The 25,549-nt window shown below is 42.2% G+C and overlaps 1 protein-coding gene across 4 annotated transcripts in view; it reads right to left on the reverse strand.

Moving 5' to 3' along the window:
• Window positions 1-25,549, reverse strand: part of LOC104933836 (transmembrane and coiled-coil domain protein 3) — a 51,198-nt gene that overhangs the window by 19,669 nt on the left and 5,980 nt on the right. Inside the window, exon 1 of one of the 4 annotated variants that reach the window (XM_019278476.2) lies at window positions 24,489-24,853. The exons of 2 other annotated variants lie outside the window; for them this stretch is intronic. In XM_019278476.2, coding sequence (XP_019134021.1) covers window positions 24,489-24,533 — 45 coding nt within the window. In that variant the 5' untranslated portion in view covers window positions 24,534-24,853. Of the gene's footprint in view, window positions 1-10,707; window positions 10,984-24,488; window positions 24,854-25,549 lie in introns of those variants that run through there. One more of the 4 variants, XM_019278477.2, reaches the window with a different exon arrangement.

Raw genomic sequence — 25,549 nt, forward strand, 5'->3', positions numbered from 1 at the left:
ATCTGATAAGTGTGTCGCTGCACTGCCTGAAAAACTGATTTCAAGTCTTAACAAGTCGCTCTCTGCACACACCCACACACGCTGACTCGTGGCAAGCTGAGCAGGACACGTCCATGTTATCCAGAGGCCACAGAGACAATATGTCTGTTTTGTTAATGCGTCTCTCAGCTCTTTGGGTTCAATTATCTTGTTATCTTGTTATTCACTGACTGAAATTGTAATTCCAGTCGCAACAGCGCTTCTTTCAAGTCATTACCATCTTTAATTCTCTGCCTAACGTCTCTTTTTTTGACTCAATAGTACTTCAATTCATGCACCAAATAGTTTCTTCTTCCGTACTGACAGCCGTGTGACTTTTGCCATCAATCAGATCCACAAAAAATCTGCGAGAAGGCGACAAAGACGCTGGAGGATCAGTTGGAAAGTCTCTGAAATGCTTTTAAGCATCATTACTGAGAGTGTCGAAAAACTCTACAAGACTTTTGAAATATCATTCGCATAAAGAAACAGTTCTGTTACAGCAGACCTGGTCGGTTCTCCACGCCATTGACTTTCAAACTCCAACAGAGCGTTTTGCTTGCCGACTTTGTTTAAAAAGGGCGTATTTCTTTGCAGGAATTAAACTATAATATTCTTAGTATGTTTTCTTAGTGTATACTAAGTAAGAGCGGGTCCTCTTCCATGTACTCCAAACTTCAAACTCAGCTAGATATGGCTTTTATGATTGATATGACTTTGTTGTTTTTCCTACATGCTTGAAGGAGAGGGTGAGGGCATTGGATCTGCGACTTCACTGCCAGGTGCCACTAAATCCTACACACTGGACCTTTAACTGCTCAGATTGATTGGTTTATATGCATTTAAATGTAAATATGCTACGTGGTTAAATTGTTTCCCCTTCTGGCTGTTTTAACGAAGTTTGCATTTATTTTGACTGTTTCTGGTCTGACTTTTTCTGACAGGGGCTGTCAGCCGCCTATTCTCCCCGAGCTGAGTGGACACAGACACGGTGGGCGAGTTTGCAAACCGACTAGCCGAACACGTCAAATCGTTGCCCAGATACTGAAAGAGCATTTAATTGGAAAGCAGTTCATTATTAGATTTCTTGTGTTATGAAGGTGCTTGAAGGTTCTCCGTAGAAATCTACAGTGAGGCACTGTGAGAGGTGTGTTTGTGTAGAGGGTGTGACTCTCGACCCGGTCAGATGAACGAGGTAAAAGGTGAACAGGTGCAGGTGTTTACTAAATTTCAAAACAGAAAATAACAGAAATATTGGGAGAGAGACTCAAAAGTCGACATCCCATAACTTCAAGAAATTTGCTTTTTACTCCTCCGCTGTTTCCAACTTCAGATGAAACTGTGCGCAGTTATGTTTGCTGCGAGATAAGCAGCCACATTTCTAGCAGAGCTCTGTAGTTTTCTAGCATGACGTGTCCTCCAGTATGAAAGTGTCCTATAGCGTTGCAGTAACATGGCCAAAACCCAGAGGCTCATTACCACACAACCAGAGGGAGGGAGGAGGGAGGAGGAAATGGTCCCATCTCTCCCCTCATTTATTCCCCTTTCTACGCGCTCTAAATTTAAACTGTGGGACAGGAAGACTCATGGGAGACAGCGGGGGGAGACAAGCACGAAAGTAGATAAAGGAGTTGAGTGCAATGCACAGGTGGGGATAGGGTCACGGGCCAAGGCAGGACAGAACGCGAGAACTACAGCACGCAAACAAAAGATGAACGACGGAACAGAGAAATTAATTCAGGGGAAGCGGCTGTGGGAGGAAGTCACGGTTGCTGCAATTGCACGCGGAGGGCCAACATGAGGAGCGGCATGGAACAAAGCAGTCAAAAAAAACAGAGGAAGTTAATCATGGGCGGCCACGAGATCGACAAAAGCGAAAAGCGGGAAAGTGGAAACAGCCGGAATCGTGCAAAGGCAGGACGTCAAACGCCACGGGAGGCGGGGCAGAAGATGAAAACACATTCCCACAACGTCCAACCACCTCCAAAGCCCTGGCTCCAAAAGTCCCCATGTCCAAATGTCCAACTTCACAGCAGAAATAAACATGTTTACAGCCTGGTACAAAAAACAGTTTTGTCTCTGTAGCTAATTTCCCCGTTCATGAAACACTGTACTGAGGGTGAATTTATATACAACTCACTGTTCAGATTATACTAAAGCTTAAATTTATACATAATTAAAAGCGTGGCTGCTTTTGATTGATAGGTGTGCTGTCACATGATGGTTGTTTGAGCAACCAGGTGTCAGGTCCGCGATAATCCACGTCTTTTACGATTTTTGATTAGCCGGGAGGTCGGCGAAAGCAGGCGACGGACGTCGCTACGGCGTCCATTCTTTATACCGTCAGTGGTCTGTACAAACTTTGATACCTGATCTAGTAGAGTAGAAATAGATTTCAAAACTTTGATGGTGGCACTGGTAGGAAAAGTCAGAGAGTCACCAAAGCTGGTTGGATCCCTCTCTGGTGATCGAAATTTCTACAAAATTAAGTTGCCATTGCCACCCCGACAAGCCACATTATTCACAATCTCCATCGCTTCCTATGCAAGACGTTCTGCTACTCTCTCCAGCTCTTACAGATGAGGAGCTTTTTCCTAACAAACAGGTGCATTTTAAAACGAACTGGAAATTGAAATTAGACAATGATAAATGAGCGTGTAGCTTACCAGTCTTATCTGTTTGTAGTGATCAGACTAAGTGCTCTAAATGAACGATGCTAATGAAATCCCATGATAGAGTGCTTATTTAGAGTCAGAGTTAATTTCCTAGAATTTAAAGGATCATTGTGTGGTGTAAACCTTCTGCAAAACTACACTGAGCTCGAGAGAAGAGAGCAACATCTTCGTCAACTCTGTTGTGCACCAAGAGAGAAACTAGGCAACACAGTTATCAACAAATCACACTCCAGTGAGAAACGGGGTGACTATCGAGTTAAAAATCAATGAGCTGCTTACAATCCATTTACTATCGAGGGAGCTCGGCATCAACTAATGACTTGCTAATGCAGGCTGCACACACCAATCTTTAAATCTGAAGCTAGCGGGAGGGTTTACACAATCTGAACCACGTGTATGTTTGTGTATGACTGCTTTATACCCCACGTACAGTTTGGGATTAATGGAGAGAGAGAGAGAGGGAAAAGAAGTTGTAATCCCTCCTCTTCTCTCTTTCCCTCCTCTTCTGTAATCTGAGATTTTAATCTCCGCTATCCAGAGCAAAGATTACCCGCCGCCGTCGCTCCACCGAGGCCTAAAATGCTCCGAGGGAAGAAAACGGCTGGCTGAGGCTACAGATGTGTGAGGGCGGTAATCTTAAGGAAGAGAAGATGAGAAAATCCTGCTGTGAGGAGTTGAGGTCGATGCGTTGAACTCCGCAGGTGAACAAGGATCAGAAAATTAGTTTTTAACGTAAAGGTCAGTTTACCTGTGACCTTTGAGGGAACATTTTGCCACCAGCTTTAGTCGTATAGTTTTCCAAACCACTGAACAGACTGGACACACAGTTAAATGAATTATTTTTATGATGCTTCTCTCATGGATTACTCGGACATTAATCAAACAACAACAAAAAGATTCCAATATGTTCACCCACCAGCATCGAACAAGCACTCAGATATAAAACAGTAGACTTTAGAGCTATATAACCATTGTGGGAATTGTGTGCCCTTTAAACAAAGCAATCAGGGAACCACCGTAAGGTGTTGATTACACAAAACTCCAAAAACTCGCAGTTCCTCACAAACGTCAAACTTTGAGGCTGGCTACAGAAGCGAGTCAGTCTCCATAAAACCCCCATGTTAAAAGGCTTAAAGTTATGCGTTAACAGCCTGGACGTCAGCGATTGACAGGTAGGTGCTGGTACAGGTGTCTTGTTTGAGCAACCAGGCTCCAGGATACTTCAAATACACAAATTTATCTTCTTATAAATATCAAAAAATTAAATAAACACTGAAAAAAACCTTTAAATAGAAAACACAAGACTAGTGTAGAATGTCTAACAATTGCAAATATACACCAACTAGAGCTGCAACTAATTATTAATGATCCTTACTCTTTTCTATTAATCGGAATGAGAAATAAAACTGGCTTTTGCAGCCGCGGGCCAGCAGCATCACCGCTAGCTGGGATGATGCGATGAAGGAACAACATCTGTCGAGCACCAAGTCCAACAAGTCCCTGTTTGCTGTGAAAATTCACGAGATCTGTAAGTTGTGGCCGAAGTTTGTAACAGTTCTTTAACTTACTGAAGAAAACTAAAAGACTTTCTGCAGTTCAGGTGTTTTTTACCCTGGAAAAGGATCGACAGTCGATTCCCACCTATATTATTTTTGAAAACCATTTTAATGGAACAAAAGCTTTCAAGAAGTTCAACTCTCGATAACTGTGGACATACTATGAGACGCTCCTGCAGACACGCTCTGTATTTAGACTCCAAATATTAACAGAGAAAAGAGTTCAGCCGCCTCGACGCCCTTTACAGAGAGACGCGCCATTTGGACGCCTGGCTCACGAACATACGCTGCTCTACACCGAACACACCAACGTACTCACAGTGCAGAGTACGATGAACGGGCCGCGTACAAACCAGAGCCCTCGAGTAACTGTGAAATGTGGCACACAGTCGACTGACCCCGCACTTCGCCAACACACATGAAAACACCGCTGTAGTTACAAACGGGTGAGCGGCAGGGTGTGTGGTTGTGTCAGGGCTCTTTATATTATTTATGGCTGACTTATTACAAAAAACTCTCAGTTGATTAATGAATTAATTAGTCAACTGGGAGAAGTAATATTTCTAACATATAAACCAGCCAAAAAGTAAATGGGTTTAGAGTTTAAATTAGTTTTCTACGATAGTAAAGTGAATTTTGTGGAGTTTATGTCTGATTAATTAGTAATATAAACTTGTTAGCTGCGGGCCTAATTTACACAGAGTACATTTGTATTACTAGGGGCTGTGACAAACTTTCATTTTTCATTAATTAATAATTTTTTATTTATAAAACATGGTGAAAAATGCAAGAAAACATCAAAGATTGTCATTTTAAATTACTCGTTTAGTCCAACCAGCAGTCTAAACCGCCAAAGATATAAAACTTCCATCATTTGAACAGGTGACAGGTGTTTTGTACCAGGCTGTAAACATGTTTATTTCTGCTTGACATTTGAACATGGGGACTTATGGAGACTGACTCACTTCTGGAGCCAGCCTCAAGTGGACGTTTGAGGAACTGCAGTTTTTGGTACTTGCACATAGGCTTCACTTCGCAGCCATGTAGGTTGCTGCTTGGTACAAACACATATTTTCAGATAATGTGTCGATTCATTCATTTCTGATTATGCATGTGTGTGTGTGTGTGAGTGTGTGTTTGCCCAACACAGGATCTCTTTGATGGGCAGAGTATTTATGTGTTGGTTAATCCACGCCGTGCTGCTCACACACCCAGCATCGCTGCTGTTTTGTGTCTATTCACCGTCGGCTTAGCCCTCTCAGTCGCTAATCCAAAAGCACAGAGAGATGAGGCGCAGAGATAAACCGGTGTACCTACACGTGAAACGTTTCAACAATTTACATTTCACAGATTGCACTCCTTCGTCCTCTCACGCTCACGTCCGTCCATCCACCCACCCGTTTTTTTTTTAAAGCTGCCGCTTTTTCCAGGATACCGCGCAGATTCCACACGTTGCCCCGACAACAGATGCGATTGAGTAGATCACATCTCGCCCGTAATGACCAATGAAGCGAGTTGAAGGCGAAGACCATCAGTCACCTTCCATTCAACGACGCTCACCCCCCCAACCAGTTTTGTTCTCTTTCAGTGGCCAAACAATGGCCACGGCTTAGCTCATCACTGTGATTTGTGATGCTGATGGTCAACTGTGTGTGTGTGTGTGTGTGTGTGTGTACTGCCCATAGGCGTGCTGCAAGAACTGGTTTTCCTGTATCCTTCAGAGGCAGGGCAAAAACAACAAGCCCTGACCTGTTGAGTATAATTAAATGTTGTGTTGTTAACGGCAATAACTATTAACACCCAAGGCCGGGAAACACTCGCTCTATTTTCTGTCCATCTGTATGTTGTTCGTGTGATAATAAAGTCTTAAAATGAGCCACTCAAAGCTTGAACAGAGACCAGATCTATCGAGCTAGTGAGAGATTATTCCGCAGTGAGTGGCAGCGAAAGAAAACTAAGAAAACAACCTCCCAATGTTCGAATTTGAATGAACTCTTGATCCTGGCTGGGCAGCAGCACGAAGGATTACAAGAGACTAAATATAAACCAAGCGAGCAGAGCCTGTTCTTCTTTTGTTTTAACCACCGGTTATGAATCTGCGACTAACCGTGACAGTTAACTGAAGAAAAACAAGACATTTCAGGATGTCACTATGGGCATTTTCCGACATTTTAAAAGGACCTAACAACTAAATGATTAACAGAGAAAAATGATCAATAGATTCGTAATGAAAACAATCGTTGGTTGTGGCCCGAGGTAACAGCGATACAAACAGAGAAAATCCTCACGTATGAGAAGCTGGAACCAAAGAACCAAAGATTATAAGGAAATATTTTTAGGTTTTCCTTTGCTTGGACAAAGCAACAGGTTTGAAGATGTCACCTTGAACTGTGGGAACTCTGATCGACATCTTGATTCCTCAAGGATTTGTCAGGTCAATTGATAATGGATATAATCACTTGTTGCAGCCCTAAATCGACGAGCAGAAAATCATTTTCTGTCCATGAACTTGAGCCTAACCACGAGATGGTGATTGAGCACAGAAAGGAAAACACATAACTGTACCTGAAGGTAAAGACGAGCCACGTCCCCCTCGTGTCTACTATAAAAGGTGAAAAAAGGATCGTGGACGGTCAGATGACTTGTTTTTTCTGGGTATCTGCTGATCTGACAGACGCCTGGTGTTGACAGCGTGGTTTACAGTCGGTGCATTTCTCAGCCAAAACAAACTAAACGCATGAACAAACCGCAAACCGCCTCAACTCATGTTTGCTGTTTCAGTAACAAACAAATTCGTCAGCTCTCTGCCAAGAAAACGTATTTATTGGCATGAACCTAAAGGAGAATTAAAAGAGGAGGAAGCACACCCTCCAACCTCTTTCCTCTACATCAAAAACACACACACAAAAGTCCAAATCTTCCCCTTTGAAAGTGATCTAATGATAGCGACAGAGAAGGCTGCTCGATGCATTAATTATACACCACCACCACCACCCCCACACATACACACTTTAGGCTTATGTAAACAGACATGAGGCCGACCTAACCTTTCGAGAACCATCCATATTGATAGTTCAATAATTCGACTCAACCGCAGTGCCAGCGCCTGCCTGAACTAATCAATTTCCTCGCTGGTATCAGTCGCCTTCCCTTTATGTCGCAGGACAGGTAAACTCAGCGGGTCGTCCGTATCTGTGTGATGGGAGGTGAAGGAACAAAGAAGATGCAGAGGAAACGAAGGTCTGAAAACAAAACTAAGGTCTGACATTAGCATTTCCTGGACTGCCACAAAGGAAGCGGGGGAGAGGAGGGTGTTGGCAAAGCTGACATCCATCATGAACTCCTCTGTGGAGGCCTTAAACAGCTCCTTCAGCAACAGACTGCTACTCCCACCATGTATGAAGGAGCTCTACCACAGGTCCTTCATTCCAACAGCTGTCAGACTCTAACACCAGCATGACTTCATGACTTTCTAATTCATGAGTAATTTCTAATTAACCTTGTGTATACGAGCTACTGTGACAAGGGAATCAAGTTTATTGTATCTTACGTAACATACACTGGTCTGAATGTAAGACCATATTTAATTGCAGGACAAGACAATTGTTGTTAGGTTGTTAGGTTACAGAGTTTCTTTGTCTGTGTGTCTTTTAGGTAGTTTCCTCTGTGGAGGAGTTGGTTGCGTGTGTTGCTGTGTTTACCCTTCGGATTAGTTTCTTTTCACACAGAAACAAATTTAAACAAACTCAAATGAAATCTGAGAACTGGAAAGTTAATACAGGCAGAAGTTCCCGAAGCTGACGGTAACTGATCTAGATGTTGGTGCGGTTGTGTTTTTTCCTGAGTACGACCTCAGTGTTCAGATCTGCTCAAACTAATCGGGATAAATACAATTTTTTAAAGGTGGTATTAGATGAATTTATGGACACTGTTTTCACTTTTTCTCGATAAATATTGGTTATTTGTTATTTAATGAATTTGTTTCTGCACTTCCTGATTTACAAATTAAATGATTTTTTATGGACAAAATTGTAATTAAAATAAGAATAAATGTGTGTTCTGGGTTTGACAGACCAAAACAAAAGTGTTCTTAACCACCTAGCCAAAATTCAATGATTAAAAATATCAACAAGTTTATGAAATCAGGTGTCAAAATCAGTCAAGCAACAATTTTGAAGCGACTGAAACGTGTCAGATGACTTCAGAGAATGACATGACTAACTTTAAAACACTCTGAGCGAGATGAATTAATCTCTATCTGCTCTGATCAGGGTGGCCTCAGCGTGTCATCGAGCCACCCTTTAAGGACCGCCCACAAAATCCTGGACTGAAAACTGGTGAAAAACAGTTTGAACCTCTAACTCCACATTTCAGTAATATATCGTTCAAAGTCTTTTCACATGTTTTCAGCAACCATTTTCCAACATATTTAATGTGTTTTGAAAGAAATCTCAGAATTGCCTTTACACAGACTCACAAAATTTGTCGGTAATGAAAATAATAGTTGGTTAGATAGTTGCAAGATCAAATAAACAAAATATCACGAAATTGAAGCAGCTACAAGAGAGAGAGCGGTGTTACAGTGCAAATTGTTTCTGCAGACTTTAGTGTCTCCTTTACACGAACTCGACTTTCCAGCTAGTGTCTGGAAAACATGCTCGTGGAAAATGACTAACGTTACATCCTTCCTCAACAACATACAGCCGAGGTGTCCTTGGGTGCAAGTCTCTGCACCAAGAGGGAGAGAGAGAGAGAGACGCTCAGCAGTAAACTATGTTTGTACTTGGCAGCTCTCAGGTGAGAATGAGAAGCAGCGCTGGAAAGATGGCTGACGCTGCCATAAGTATCCCATGAGTGTCATCAAATAAAAGGTTAACAGCCGAGGGGACGGGTTGGCCTGCCTTCAGTCTCTGAACAACTCATAAAGGTGTCACATGTTGAAAAATGTGTTATCCTGTGTACCTGGATTGCAGGATGATGTACCACAGAGACACGCTTCACAGTTGTATATGTGGGTGTCAGCTGGCGAGAGACGCTGTTCCTGTTTCTCCGATGATTGAGTGGCTCTTTCAACGGTTATATTCAAACGAAGGCAAACTGCAGGAGAAGACTGCGATCTTTAAATCAAGGCGTCACAAAAGACGGAGCACCTCGTCTCCATTTAGACCTCCTTCGAACGCCTAGAATTAAGTAGCACCTCTCTGCATGTGAGCCCGCTGTAACTGGGTCAGAGAAGAATCTGTTCACGTTATTCAACCTTTACACGGAGCAACACGTAACGGTAAAGGCACATGCTTAGATGACAACAACAAGGACACACACATTGTCTCTTAATGACGTGACTGACCGCTCATATCAGTTATAATCTCTGGAAAAGCTGCAGACCTGGATAAACTTGCTCCCCGGCTTTCCTTTGCCTGTGGGTGCTAATACGCACTCTGCAAACAGTCCGAGTGAAGTCTCGATGACGATAAAGGTCGCCTGAGCACGGCGTCAAAATGACTTCACACATGAAGAACTCCCATTACAAAAATCTGCCAGTTTCAAAAAGTTCCAGTGTGTGGGAGTTGTAGCGGGGAAAGTTGCAGACTGCAACCGACTGAATACCCCTCACCTCCACCAGCCCTTCCGAAGCTCCAAGTAAAATTAATTTTGCACTTAAAATAAAAATAAAAAGAGGAAAGAAAAAGTAAATACTGCCTTTTCAAAATCAGGGATTGGTTCGAACCTGCTTCTGTTACTATTATACTATTATTATTACTATTAATATCATTATTATTACTACTACCTTTAGTCACATCTCCTTTAAAGTTTATAGATAGAGTTCTGGAAATGTTCCTTGCCACCGTTGCCAAGTGCTTGCTCATGGTGGGGATTTGTTGTGTGTCTGTAGATAATATTATAAAGAGTAGACCGGCTCTGTATGGAAAGTGTCATGAGATAAATTGGTGCTATGTAAATAAAACTGAATTGAATTTAAATGCTGCCTCACAGGTACAAACCTACAAGGGTATATAACATAATATTAGAGGAACACAGAGGGGAAAATAATAATAATAAGAAGAAGAAGTCTGGAAACATTTAAAGGGAAATGCAGTGACTGGAGTATGCAACAAAACAAGGCTCCTAAATTCAGAGAGAGACGCGTGTAATTGCAGATATGCACATTTCCACACAAAGCTTAAGACAGTTTAAATTAAATGTGACATGTTTATGTCTTCAGAGACCAGAACAAACCGTGTCTGGGCTCGGGGACTTTTCCCCCAGGAAGCGGTGTTGCTGAGTTGTTGTTGCACTGGAAATAAATAAATAAATAAATAAATAAATAAATAAATAAATAAAGGAGGATTTCCAACTCTCCTCTAAAGATAGAAACTCGACAGTTTTAAATGCGTGCATGCGTTAGAATAACTGAGCCCTTTAAAGCAGTCCTTGGTGATTATTAAACTCATATTTACCATGTTACCCCCGCTGGTGTAAGTGTCTCCCGACTTCTCATAAACTTTTCCCCGCAGCAGCGCAACAAGCCCCGGTCATAATCTCCCGGTGGTTCGTCCTTTAGGTGTGAAGCTGACCGTTGCTGCACGTTGACACCGCCCGTGTACCGCACGCCATCACGGCTCCCGCATTATCTCAGAGACGACGGGGCGACCACAGCGGATAAAGGTCTGGTTCGTTCCCATCCACCCGGACAGCACAGCACAGCTCCGCCGCGGTGATCCGTCTAAAACCCGGAGAAGCCAGGCGAGCGGAGTGTGTGATTACGCCCCGCCCACCGCGTTACACCGAGGGAGGGGCTGCGGGGGATATCGAATACACCCCACATGAACTAATTCAATGCAGAGCTCAGAGGTCCCCCACATTAAATCAAACACACCATAACTTCTGAAGCCATAGGAGTTAATATAGACTCTAACAGCTATTTTAATCTGATATATTAATCTGACGTTTCAGCACGGATCACTGCGTTATTAATATTGGTTTCTTACTATCTCACTAGAGTAACTATAAGATTGATTCTAGGTACATTTTACAATTATTCCTTTACAGGTAATTCCTGCATTAAAAATGTACTTCAGTATGAATACAGTAAAAGTACTATGTGCAAGATTTACTTAAGTAAAAATACAGTAAAAGTCCTGCATTTAAAATCTACTTAAGTAAAAATACAGTAAAAGTCCTGCATTTACAATGTACTTTGGTATGAATACAGTAAAAGTACTATGTGCAAGATTTACTTAAGTAAAAATACAGTAAAAGTCCTGCATTTACAATTTACTTCAGTATAAATACAGTAAAAGTCCTACATTTAAAATTTACTTCAGTAAAAATACAGTAAAAGTCCTGCATTTAAAATCTACTTCAGTAAAAATACAGTAAAAGTACTATGTTCAAGATTTACTTCAGTAAAAATACAGTAAAAGTCCTGCATTTAAAATCTACTTCAGTAAAAATACAGTAAAAGTCCTGCATTTAAAATTTACTTAGGTAGAAATACAGTGAAAATCCTGCATTTAAAATTTACTTAAGTAAAAATACAGTAAAAGTCCTGCATTGACAATTTACTTAGGTAAAAATACAGTAAAAGTCCTGCATTTAAAATTGACTTAAGTAAAAATACAGTGAAAGTCCTGCATTTAAAATGTATTTCAGTAAACATACAGTAAAAGTCCTGCATTTAAAATTTACTTCAATGTAAATACAGTAAAAGTCCTGCATTTTAAATTTACTTGTGTAAGAAATACAGTAAAAGTCCTGCATTTAAAATTTACTTTAGTAAAAATACAGTAAAAGTCCTGTGTTTTAAATTTACTTGTGTAAGAAATACAGTAAAAGTCCTGCATTTAAAATTTACTTCAGTATAAATACAGTAAAAGTCCTGCATTTCTCATCTATGTATTTATTGCCTGTAACTCTAAACTCTTCTCTTTACTATCTTCCCCCCGTCATTTATAGGAAGACTTTTTAATCATTTAATTATCTGTTTACAGTGAACTAAACACCTTGATAATTAGAAACAGATAGCTGAAATAGATAGACACCGGCCTTATATCCAGTGAAAGGATAGATGAATTGCCCCACAAAGGTCTGGGGAATGAGTCATGAATTTTTTAAAGGCGCAGCAGGTCTACAGTGGCTCAACTGATGAAGAAACCAATTAGTATGGTTAGTGGTCATGTCATGTGATCTGGGCTTGCTGACAGTTTAATGTCGAAGCTCGCATTAAGTATTCATCCTCACAATATAAGTCAACTTTTCCACCTGCCGTCTTAGAAATACTCTTTCTTACTCGTCTGTCATTTGTCATCGTTCATTCCCCTCTCATGCACATATCGACCTGAAGCCCACCTTACAGGGACGGCAGTGAGTCAGCCAACTGTTAATCACTGTGACAAGTGTGCGTGTCGACAGGTCGGACGCTCTCGAGACCGAATGATTCAGCCTGCAGGGCAGGGAACAGCCACCTGGCACAGAGGCTTGTCTGCAAGGCAAGAGCTCTGTTATTGGAATTTTGAATCTGATCCAGGCTAATTCAGTCATATCATTTCCGTGAGTGCGTGCACGCATAGTCAGAAAGAATCATTGCATCGCTCTGGGATACATCCACAACAAATCTTTGTGCTATAATAAATAATAACCTAATACACTTCCAGTCCATTTCCCTTGGGTACTGATGTATAATATCTGAACTGAGAGATCGGAGGCAGAGAGCTAAATGTGACATTTAATTACGTCTAGATTTGTCCTTTAGCATTGATTTGGTTCAAAAAGGGCGCACAGGACTACTTGTGTAAAACTTTAAAACAGCATTTTAATTTATTTTTTCTCTCTCTTGTATTGCTTTGATTTATGACTAATCGAGCCAACGCACCCATGCAAACAATCTCTGACAAATTCTCCATCTAAATGTCACCACATTTGACTTTTAATAAGTGCCATAGAGTTCAAAATACAATTGACTCACAAGAAGAGAGATGCAGCACAGCTTTTCTGATCTGCAGTGTACAAATGTCAGAATTCATTACTATAGGATTATGTAAAATCCACGTGTGCGTCAAGGAGTGAAGCGTTTGCGTGTAGTCATAAAATTCACTCTGTTAATCACAAAAATGCTATTGTTCGCGTCCCCCACCAGCGATGTTTGTGTTCTTTATAGGCTTCCTGCAGCGCTTCCTGTCTCCACCTCAGCCGTGACATCACTCTGACCCCCGTAACACCGGAGACTTCCGGACAGCTGATACATTTAGGTGGAGCTCGGCATTGTTTAGGTGGTGAGGAGGATCAGGGCGTTCTGTTGAGGGAGTTCGGGACATTATGGAAGGGATTCAGGAATGTGAGGCTATCGGAACGATCCCGTGGGATTTGAGAATGTTTACGGTGGAAACTTGAACATTCTGTAGGAGATCAGGAATGTTTAAGTTCAGGGCAGCTCAGGAAGTTCTGGTGGGAACTTTCCAGTGTAAGGAGGTACTTGAATGTTTAATTATGAGGGGTCAAAATATTCTGATAGGGTTCCTGAATGAATTATATGTAATGCTCATAGAGACAAACCCATGAATCATCACCTGAATTTGTAGTTTCCATCAGCTTGATGGATTATTTTACCATCTTTCCACTCTTTGTTTCGGTTCTAGCAACTCTAATTTCTACAAACAGATATGATTGCACAATCTGCAGGCCCATGGAAGTGTTTATACTCAATCATATTTAAGTGGACTTTGGTTGCAATAGTCTGTGTGGAGAGCAGAAGAGGCCAAACCCATGGGCACTGAAAATGCAAAAATCTGCAGATGATTTAACTTATTAGCTTTCTTGAAGGTCATCTGCCTTCATATGCTGATATCTGTTTATAGAGATCAATTAAAATGTGTCTTTTCTCGTCATTCTCACGTTTTACTAGTTATTAGTTGGATTGCAGAGGAAGGATCAGCTGCACCGAAGAAGCCCTGAAACATTGGACGTCGTCCCAGAGGTTACCATCGGCATCAGGTGATAGCCAATGGTTTCTAAGATCTAACATCTCTTATCAATCTGATTTTCAGCAGCAAGCAGCTGTTTTAAGTGACAAAGCTATGACAAACCAACCATTTGCTATCTGCCTATAGTGCCAAACAACAGACATCGTGGAGCATTTAGAAGCTAAAGAGCCACGTAGTTCAGTCAGGAAGTGGTGGAGACCAAAACAGAACTTGAAACTGACGATAGCTGACATAAGCTTAACAGTATGTTAAGTACTGCCAAGTAGCCAAGACAAACAATTACCTTAAATTACCTTTAAAATGATGTCACAAAACTAATTTCATAGTTTCTTTTCTAACAGTACCTGGCGTCAGGGTAACTTAAGTACTTAACCTGTGGGTGACTTTTTGGTGCCACTACTACACTACTACAGTATGTTAATTCATGCCTTGCCACAGTCTGTGTTAATGTCTCTTTCTTCCAAGCAACAGGCTTCATCCAACATGTGTGAGAAAGAAAGTGACACGGAGAGTGAAAGTGAGAGCTAATTGACAAAGAGCTGTCTTAATCCGGCCCGGTTATTGCTGTATGTCTGAGTCAGACAGGAAGGGAAACTCTCCAGAGCAGTACTGTGTGCTCAGACACCTCTCTGTGAAAAGAATCGTCTCTTTGCTTCCTCATTTCCTTTGTTCCTTGTAAGACAGCGCTGCTGCTGTTGCTGAGCCAGAGCCGGACAGACACACTTTTATCGATGTAACACAGACTGTCACATCAACGGATGGTGTGGAGATGAGATTAAACCCAGCTGAGATCATGTTTAATTAATCTCATTTTCATCCATTACAAAGGCAGTGTGTGAGTGTTGTGACATGTAAACGATAACAATTCTCCAGGGAGACGATATTATACAGAGAGAATTACATTAAGATCTTCAATATTTCACAGCGACGTCTCGGCCCTGTTACATCTTGCTGATATCGCTGACACGGAGAGGCTTTAATGCGTTTATAATTTCAGATTCAGTGACGAGTGTTAGCTGTCAGCTGGGGATCTGACTACATCCAGATGAGCGCTGCAGTGTGCATCTGTTGGTATCTTTCAAACCGAGTGCCACGCAGGGCGAAAGGCTTCAGAGTCAACATCGCCTCAGTCAGGATCAGTCGAACTGGGAGACGCTTGCACATCCTTTGGGCTCAATAATGGGAGCAGTGAGGCTATGTGGTGTATTTGTGGATTACGTAACCACCCCCGACAGAAGCCGATCCAAAAAAGAAAAAATCCTTTTCTTCATCGCTGTGTCCATACGTTATAAACTGTCCTCATATCACACCGTCTGCCTATAAAAACCGTCAACCTTATGACGCTTTAAGTGCCAGCAATTACATTTCCTTTTCATGATGTGTCCTCGTCTCAAATGATAATTTCGTCGCCTGTCTCTTTCACCTCATGGCTTTTATCTCTCCCATGCTTCCTTTCTTCCACTTACTGATGCACCTTTATCACATGGCATTTCATGTTCAAACGCTGCAGCCTTCATCCTGAGAACCCAAACTGTATGTATTCCTCTGCACTTCACTGCCAAAAAGGATTTTTTTTTGTCAGTGAGGCTAGTTTCAACTACATAATCGCTCTTTCCCCACTTGTGCTATTAATGCTGATAAGCTCCATTAGGCTCAGTAGAGGACAAGTAATGATCTTCAGCAGCACAAAAACACAAACATGTTGCCACGACACAGAGAGGATAGAGGGGTGACGAGGGAGGCTGCTGCTGCTGCTGTGGATACGGTTGGGGACAGTGGGGACAGTGACTAATCAGTGTGAGCGTTCACACATATCACCAGGCGGACGTAATCAGCGGAGAAGACTCAATCTGACATGGTTTTATCAGATACAGTCCAGCCATGGTGCCAAGCCTGGAGGAAATGAAGACAGCTATCTGAAAAATCCTTCCCAAATACTTTGTAACATCTAGTTAGTGTCAAACTTGTGATTTATTACATCAGGCTGCACCATTAAAACTGCAAAAATTTTGGGGGCACTCTCCTTTTAGCTCTGTCTTTGCCGTCTCTCCTCTCTTTGCTATCTCTACCTCAAAAGCGACTCTATCTTTCCAACAGATTAACAGAAGAAGCATCCCTCCTCCTCCTCGTGCTCCTCGAGCCCTTTTCAGTCTTTATAAAAGAGTTTCTTCAGGGAGGGCTAAAGGTTCGCTGCTTTGCAGCCGTGCCTTTTGTCTCAGCCTGGTAGGGGTACTAAATCAATAGGGGCACTTGAATAGGCATACTGGGAGTGGAAAAGGGGTTAATGGTCTTTGAGGGACTCTGCCGGTAAATTTCAGTTGAAGCTCTGCAGAAGATCGATGCGGTGCTGTCAAGGGTAATCACGAGGACACAAATTCACAAACCCCGATGCAGTTTTATCGCTCTGTAAATGACAATGTTGCTACGACCTGAAGACAGAAATACAGTGGAGCTTATATTTGGCAATGAGACAGATGGTCTTCTGAATAGGCAGAACAGAATCGGGGTTTGGTGGCCCTGATGTTATAAATCCCCTGTGGTTTCCCCTCCTTTTAAAACTCCTCAAAGGGGTGGAACATTATTAGATATGTCAACTGCTACTAGACAGGATCACAGAGGTTATTTTCTCTGTATTATTTGTGGGAATTTGGGGCCTTTAGCAACGTGAGGGGAGTTCACATTCTGCAATTGAATGGTGGGCACTTCTTAAAAGTCTCAGTAATATTTAATGTGTCTCTTTTTTAGCCAACAAAATATTTTTCTTCGTCTATATTCAATTTATCTTTGACATAAGTGATGTGAGGATACTTTGCATTGCATTCCTGTGAAGCTAAGCAACTGAAGAACAGATTAAAACAACGCACATATGTGTCTGCATCTTTACCTGCGCACAACTAAATCAAGACTCTAAATTCGTCATTTTAGACAGCCTTGCTGTTTTAGCTGCATGCATAAACAATGTCCTTTTTTTTAGTAATTGTGTCTTTAAACTACAATGTCTTATAACGTCATACAGGCAGCAGGGAGACAAAAGATTTGAGACTGGTAGGATGGCGAGAGTGTCGAGGTGTCAAGCGAATGCAAATGTATGAAGGAAATGCAATCAAAGGCTGCTCGTGCGTCAAGAACAGTGACGTGGAAACAGCCGGAAGCTGCCCGCTGATGAAATAGCACCTGCGTGTAGACATGGCAAGAAATTATTTGACTTTATTCGACGAGGCCGCAAACTGTGTGGAGATAATGAGTGTCAGCAGGGCTTCGCTTTTCTGCCTTGCACAATCACTAACCCATGAAATGTTGTTTGTTTGAGATCAAGGGCTGAGAGTCTGACCGGGGCGATAGCTATTTTAGACACACCGAGGTCAGTAACCCTTCATTTGTTCAGAATTATTATCATTTTATTTATTCAATGCTGTCTGCAAGTTGTCTCAACGCTGCCAGGAGTCAAATTTAGGTGTAGAAATGCTGAATCATTTACTAGGCTGGGTATCAAACCTCAATATGTCATGAATACTAATGGGACCATTCATAACTTTGATTTATTACGACAAGACTTTTCATTTAACACCAATGCAAGCTAAAGAAAAAATCTTTCTATCAGTGTTACAGGATGTTTTTTCCGAAAACATGATGTGGGAAAATTGATTAAATGAAAATAAGAAGCACGTTCAGAAGTGCACAATGAAAAAGAAATGAAGACATGCAGACTCAGACTCTGTTTGTGGGTTGTTAAGATTGTTGGTTTACTCCTAGCAGTGTCGAGTTAACTTCTTCATGAATGGAGGGTTACTGGCCTCAGTATTTCTAAAGCGGATTCTTAAGTTTGTTGGTTTCACATCAGGATGTCTGCTGCATGTTTTCACTTGTCTGCAGCCTCTGTGCCGTGAGTGTGTGAACGCTTTCATAAAGGCCGGTGCGGCCTCTCTGATCGAACACCAGAGGCCGTTTGAAACTAATATCTGAGGGGTCACGCTTTCAAAGCGCGTGGAGGTGGAGAAGGAGGAGGAGGAGGAGGTCGGCAAACCAGCCACGCTTTCATGTCACCTCGCTCCACGCCCACATCGCTGCCCACCCTGCGCCGCCAGCTTGTGACATTTCATCCCCTTTGTCTTCCTCTGAGAGTTTTTATTTTCCCTAGAGTAAACGTGTGATATGTAGGCGTATAGGTAAAAGGAACTGAAAAACACAGAGGTGTGATATTTAAGTAGGAGGTCAGAGACAGATAAAGAGCATCAGGTCAACAGACATGTATCATATCAAACAGCTCAGCGGACACTAACGTCCATATATTGTTGACTGGTTCCTCGAATGCTGAAACTATAAGCTTGTCATTTTCTCTTATGCTTTATGCTAAGCTAAGCTATCTGGCTTATCTGCCATCTGTCAACAAACTAAATATTGTGTTAATTAGTGAGCTTCAGAGCTGCTGATAGGAAGGTTTATTCGTTCAAGCTGTTTCTGGGCTTTGTGCTAAGCTAAGCTGGCCTGTTCTTGGCTGTGGCTTAATTTACTGCACAGATATGACATTTAACGAACTCAGAAAGAAAGTGTACCTCCCAAAATATGAGTCATTTGCTGCACTCCAGTACTCCGGCTTTGAGTCTTACTCAGTACAGACAATAACGCTGAACAAACACCTCTCTAAAACAGTTTGAACCTTCACAAAAGGTGAGACTCGCTGTTGTATCAGCGCTAGGAAAATCTGACAACTGGAGTGTACGTGAAGTCAAGACGGTGTGAAATTAAGAACAGAGGGGAGAATCTAACGTTTCTTCTTTTCTGCTGACTCGGCTGAGAAAAACAGATGACGACAGAGAAAAGACTGTTTACGGTACAAACCCTGCAGAGCCGCGAGCTGGAGGCTACAGACACAGACAAGGTTATATGTTAATGAGGTTGAGCACACACACACACAATCCACACGTCTTTGATTTGACGAGGCAATTATGAATAAATTAAATGTGAACCTAAACACACACACACACACATTCATAACGTTCATCAATGTGATTAATAAGGGTCTGTCTCACAGCAACAGGTGAAAACACTCATGTGTAATCTTGTATTTCTATCTTCGTGAGGACAACTGTGACGGAAAGTACCCAAGTATATTTAATCATGCGATCCATCTATATTTATTTAAAAGCTGCAAGTTACTCTGCAGGAAAGAATATTGAATATAAAATGTTTGATGAGATTACTAAATATAATACACTGTGATAAAAGTACAGAGCGTAGAGAGAGTAAATAATTAATTAACTCAGTAGCTTATGTGTTAACGCATCAGAACCACTGACAGTATAAAGAATGGACGGCGTATCCGTTCAGGTTTCCGAAGAGTCGTTCTGAAGCTCAAAATCTGTGGCTCTGGCCGCCGCTATGTTGGTAGTTCTGCCTAAAAATTGGCAAAGACATGGATCATCCGGCCGAATGACGCCTGGTTTCTCAAACAAGCCATCTGTATCAGCACCTACCTGTCAATCAAAACGTCCACGCTTTTAATTCTGCATAACTTTAAACCTTAATATAATCTGAACAGGTGAGTTGTATATAAATTCACCCTCAGTACAGTTAAAATCAGCTACAGAGACCAAAACTGTTTTTTGTACCAGGCTGTAAACATGTTTATTTCTGCTGTGAAGTTTTTAACGTAGGGACTTATGGAGACTGACTCACTTCTGGAGCCAGCCTCAAGTGGGCGTTTGAGGAACTGCAGTTTTTAGCGCTTCTGCATTGGCTTCGCTCCACAGCCACGAAGGTCGCCGCTTGATGCTGATGTTGGCATTTAGGCTCACAGAGCTGCTAGCGTGACTGCAGACCCCCAGGGAAATTACTGACACTGATACCGCATTGTACTTCCTCAGTGCTTTCTATAGCCGCGTTTGACACAAATATCTTTCCTCTTTTTTTACATTAACACGAAAAGTCAGCACAGCTCTATGAAAAACTAATGAGCAGTTCGGTATTTATGATTACATTATTCATTATTATTTATTTTGTGATATAGGTTTTAAATACTGTTAATTTAAAAAATAAATAAATATGTAATTGGAAAGATGTTTTAATCATCCCACACATAGTGCTTTAATGGAAATGTTCCCATTGAAGGGACTTGGTCCTGAGTCATTATCTGCCACCACTGGTTAAGTGCAGCCCCATTATTACTCATATTTTCTTGCCACAGTAATTAATGTCCATTTTACCTTCCAGACATTTTTTTTTCATAATGTAATAATGGTGTCTGCAAAAAGCTCTTTCCATTCTTGCTATCCGGTGTCATGATATAAATTTCTGAGAAGGTTTCAGAAACTACTCGCAGTGTTGAATCACTGGGGGCTGTAATGTGTTCGGCTCGAACTCAATAAGTGAATTAATTACCAAAAATATCTTACACTGAAGCAAAACGAGAGAGTGTAAGTTGAGGATCATTATTAACCAGTGTGAAATATCTCAACAACTGTTGTATGGATGTTCATTATATTCATGGTCCACAGAGGATGAATCCTACAAACTTTAGTGATCTCCTGACTGTTCGTCTAGCTCCGCTATGAGTTTGGAAGTTTTGTTTTTCAGTGAAATGTTTTGACGGCTGTTGGATTGTTGATTGATTGCCACGAAAAACACAGATTCATGTCCTTCTGAGGATGAACTGTAACAACTTAGGTGTTTCTTTTCGCCAACATTCAACAGTTACATATGAACGTTGTCATTCATTTGGAGTTATGTTGGTGGTTCACAGAAAGGAGGTCTGATTGAAGTCTCTATAGGTTCATCACTCACATGGTCTTTTAGCACATTATTGTTATAAAAATAATAGTAGTATTAATCCTTTTATTGACTCACAAGCAACAAGTATTTGTAGTTAACACTGCAGCTCCATCAATAACAGACAGCAGACATACACAACCTGAACACGACCTCATCAACCAGCCGTCCCCCCTGAGCTTCAACACCCAGTCTACGTGTTTGTCTCTGCATGTATATAATTTCCTGTGATGATAATGACCTTCACTAATTACCAAGTAAATCTGTTCAAGCTACATCCGCAGACCCCGGGCCTCTAATTTTGTACACACACGCACACACACACACCTACCTGCATAATATAAGCTGTTATCCTATAGTCGCCACCCATTTCTTATCATGTTAGTTTCAGATGGAGCCACACAATTTATCACCGCGGCAACAACAGATGATGCTGACAGCCACTTACTGTGCTCTCCCTCTACCACGGTGACCATACAACTGTATGACACACATAATGTGCATTCACATGTTTGTACCTTTGATGAATCACAGTGGCAACCCATGTTCAAATGTCCAACTTCACAGCAGAAAAAAAACATGTTTACAGCCTGGTACAAAAAAAAGTTTTGGTCTCTATAGCTGTACTGAGGTTGAATTTTTATATAACTCACCTGTTCAGATTATATTAAGGCTTAAAGTTATGCAGAATTAACAGCGTGATTGACAGGTGGGTGCCGTTACAGATGGCTTGTTTGAGCAACCATTCAGGTCTACCGATGATCCACGTCTTTGCCCATTTCTAGGCGGAGAAAGACGCAGGACGGCCAACATGTGATTTCATGACAATCAATCCAATAGCTGTGAACCTCATAGTGTAACGTAGTTCCACTCTGTTGGTCTTAATTGGTTCCATGTCTCATTACTAATTCTCCTGTCATTTCAGATCCCACCTTTCTTCCATGCAGTCAGCTCATTTCCCTCACCTGGTTTTCCCCGCCCATCTCCTCACCTGCAGTCCATTTGCTCATTAGCCCCTAAGTCTATATATACTAGTCCATTTCCACTTGAGCCCTGCCAGATTGTCTGGTGTAGTTTTTGCCGAGCTCTCCAGTAATTCCAGTTTTTGACTTCTCGTTCTGACCCTGTTTTGCCTGGCTTGGACTTCGGATACTTGCCCGCCCCTTGTAGAATTTGTTTGCCTGTTTCTTGGACTGCGTAAATTGATCTTCCCTTAAACTTGTCTGCCTCAGAGTCGTGCTTTTGGGTTTCCTTTTTCCTCCTTGCCAGAACCAGCAAACGTGACACATAGTGGCGTTAGAGGAAAAGTCAGAGTTAGCCAGTAGGATGTATCCTCTGTGGATCATGATTTCATGTCAAATCTTACAAGGCGCAGGTAAATGCGTTGCTACTTTCTGAGATTAAAGAACTGCCTGTCAGTCTACCGCTGCAGCACTGAAACCATCCTCGCGTATTGCATCCTGACATAGTACACCAGCTGCACTGCTGCAGAGAGGCGAGCTCTGCAGCGGGTTATCGACTACGCTCGGAGAGTCATCATACCCCAGCTGCTACCTCTCGAAGCCATCTACAGCTCTGACTGTCTCTGTAGATCGTATGCAGTGATCCAACACACCCCTGCCTCCACCTTTTCACTCTCGTGCCCTCCAGACGGCACCCTCCAGACGGCGCTAACCACACCACCAGAGTGAGGAACAGTTTCTGCTGCAGAGTGATAAATCTCCTGAACCGATCAGCGCAGATTTAAGACTATAAGATTATACTTTGATCATATGAATACTGACTGCACTGCCATTTTAAAGTCACAGTCATCGAGTGGTGAGATGACCACAGCTTGTAACAGGAGCTGGGTAGCATGCTGATTCAGGTAAGGCCTGATTTTACTTGATGACCGATGTAAACTGCGAAGCCGAGACAAGTTTAGTCGGTCATCGATAATGACTCCAAAGTTTCTCGCTACCCTACTTGATATTTCCTTTCAGCTGCACGCTGAAACTTGCACGTATGCAATCTGGACTAAAGCAACACACGTTATCATCCCTAGAGCCACAAAAAAAACAAAATCCAATAAAACCAGCTCTGTTCTTTGGTTTCGCAACATTGCCACAATGGTCTAATAAAACAAGAGATGTAGACGGAGGAGCCACCACATCATAAACAGCATGAGAACATTTCTGGCTGCTGTTAATTTTTATATCCTCATAATATAAGCCTCCCCTGTTTTAGCCCTATCCTGCACTAACCCAAAAAAATATCCTCACATAGCATCATCGTATTCCTGTTGACACATTACACTGTCTTGTCCTCTGAGATCTGTTTTGGGAAAAACACACACAGCTTAATGAGAGAGAATGTGTGTGTGATAGACATTGTGATGGTTACCATGGTAAAACGGATGGATGTGGCCACGGTTAACAGTTGAAGGGCATCTACGTTTCTATCTTTGGAGTTACAGTGCATGCAGAGGATTTAACAACAGCAGAAGCTGTGAAAACACCAATATGCCTGATTATAGACTTGTTGCAGAACTTTTCAGCAGAGATGAGACCTTGAGGCGGGTGAAAAAACACAGGGGAGCTGTAATCAAACTGCTTCTTTGGTGCCCGCTTCTTCTTCCTTCTACTATTTCCTTGTTTGTGGAGTGATGAGGGCTGTCGGTTTTGACAGGAACAGCCCCATTATACTGGACGGGGGTTACATAACCTTATTTTTCTAACATTTTGCTGCACGTATACTGGCAGACTGAGGCATGTAATGTATGCATGCACACACAGAGTAAAGGCAGCACCAAAGCCCAGTGAGCGCAGAGACACTTTGCTTTTAGTCAAAAGACATTTGGATAGAGCGGCTGGGATTGTGATGTACTGATAAAGACAGCAGGGACATAAACACGACCTCCTGCTCGAGCACTCGGAGGCAGAACGGAGAAACTTCTCTTTTACCGAGAGCGAGCAAGTAAGAAAAATGAAAACGAGCTCAGAGTTCATGATTTATGTGCGTGCTGTACACATTCCTTAGATATCACCCAGGGAGCAAAGGCCAATCGCGTGCTCCGTGCAGACGTTTGCGGTGAATGAAATGTGGTGAAACCTGTCTGACTTCACCCTAAACCGCCCAGAAAACAACTTCCTCGGTTAGCTCTGGTCGCAAAACACATTTATTAACCACAAAATCACAAAAGATCGACCTGTTTCTTTACAAAGCTATTATCTGAACAGAGTGAGCTGCAACTTGCGAACTTTAGACCACTTCCATAAAACATTACAGTCGTAAATGAACCTTTTCTGTCTCACATATACCGTAGAGCTCCTCATGTGATTGACTGCAATAAAGCACTGCTGATCCCGCATGAGTCTGCAGCTGACTTCGTTTAACCTCTCACAGTTTGAAGCTTGTGCAGGAGGAGAAGTGATTCCCTCGTCTATCGCATCAAACACACAGAAATATGCAAAACCAGGTGAAGGATTCAGAGTGGTAACGAACGCGAACACTACCTCTGTCACATAGATGAGCGGTGTGGCACTGTAGTTCTTCCTCATGCCTCCTCTTCCTCACAGCCTGAGGTCAAAGTGCATGCTTACAGGAGCTTCAGAAGATCCCTGCACATCAGAGAGCTCTGTCTGCCTCTTTGAAGTTTAAGGACTACCCTCTGAGGGAGGAGGAGGAGGAGGAGGAGTGTGTGTGGGTGTCTGTCTGTACTCGTATGTGTGTGCAATGCTCTTATTGTGAAATATTTTGCTTCCTGTGCCAGCAGGCTCAAACCTCCACCCATTAAAATCCCAACCTACGCTAGGCTGCCTCCTACTTTCCTCAAAAAGACCACCTTAAAAGGCACACTTATTTATTTATTTTTATCCCTATTGGACGCCCTTCTCCGCTGGCCTCCTCGGCTGCCAATCAGGAGGAGGTACACAGACAGGATGGAGAGCCGGTGACGGACACTGAGAGAAGGGGAGGAGAAGGAGGCGAAGAAGGAGGAGGAGGAGGCGGAGGGCGGATTTAAGGGAATGAATGAGTGTGGGAACGTTGAGTTAGTGCAGGAATCTCCTGCCAGACTCGCTCCCCGAGGGGTGAACGCACTCCACGGGACAGGACACTGTGACAGCAGACCTAATCTGCAGAGGCAGATAACAGTGTGTGTGTGTGTGTGTGTGTGTGTGTGTGTGTGTGTCCAAGGCTGGATGCTGCACCCACTCGTGCTCAAAGGCATTTTTTTACAAGTTGGAGCACAACCCACTGCAGTACAAACTTTCTTAGTTTCTACATCCACTTCCACTTTTCAGAGGGAAATACTGAAATTCTTACTCCTCTACAGCTTTGTTTACTTCACTTTAAGAGATCATAAAATATGATGATTTAATATAAATATCAACGACTACTTGATAATTAATGTGTATGTTAATAACTCTCAGATTTGGACAAACAATGTGAATGTGCAACTATTTCTAAAAACAGAGTGTGGTGGCTCCCGACTAATAAACAAGTCATCTGTAACAGCACCTACCTGTCAAAGAGTCCATGTTGTTAATTCTGCATAACTTTAAGCCTTAATATA

This window comes from Larimichthys crocea, chromosome XX, assembly GCF_000972845.2.
Source record: "Larimichthys crocea isolate SSNF chromosome XX, L_crocea_2.0, whole genome shotgun sequence".
Lineage (NCBI taxonomy): Eukaryota > Metazoa > Chordata > Actinopteri > Sciaenidae > Larimichthys > Larimichthys crocea.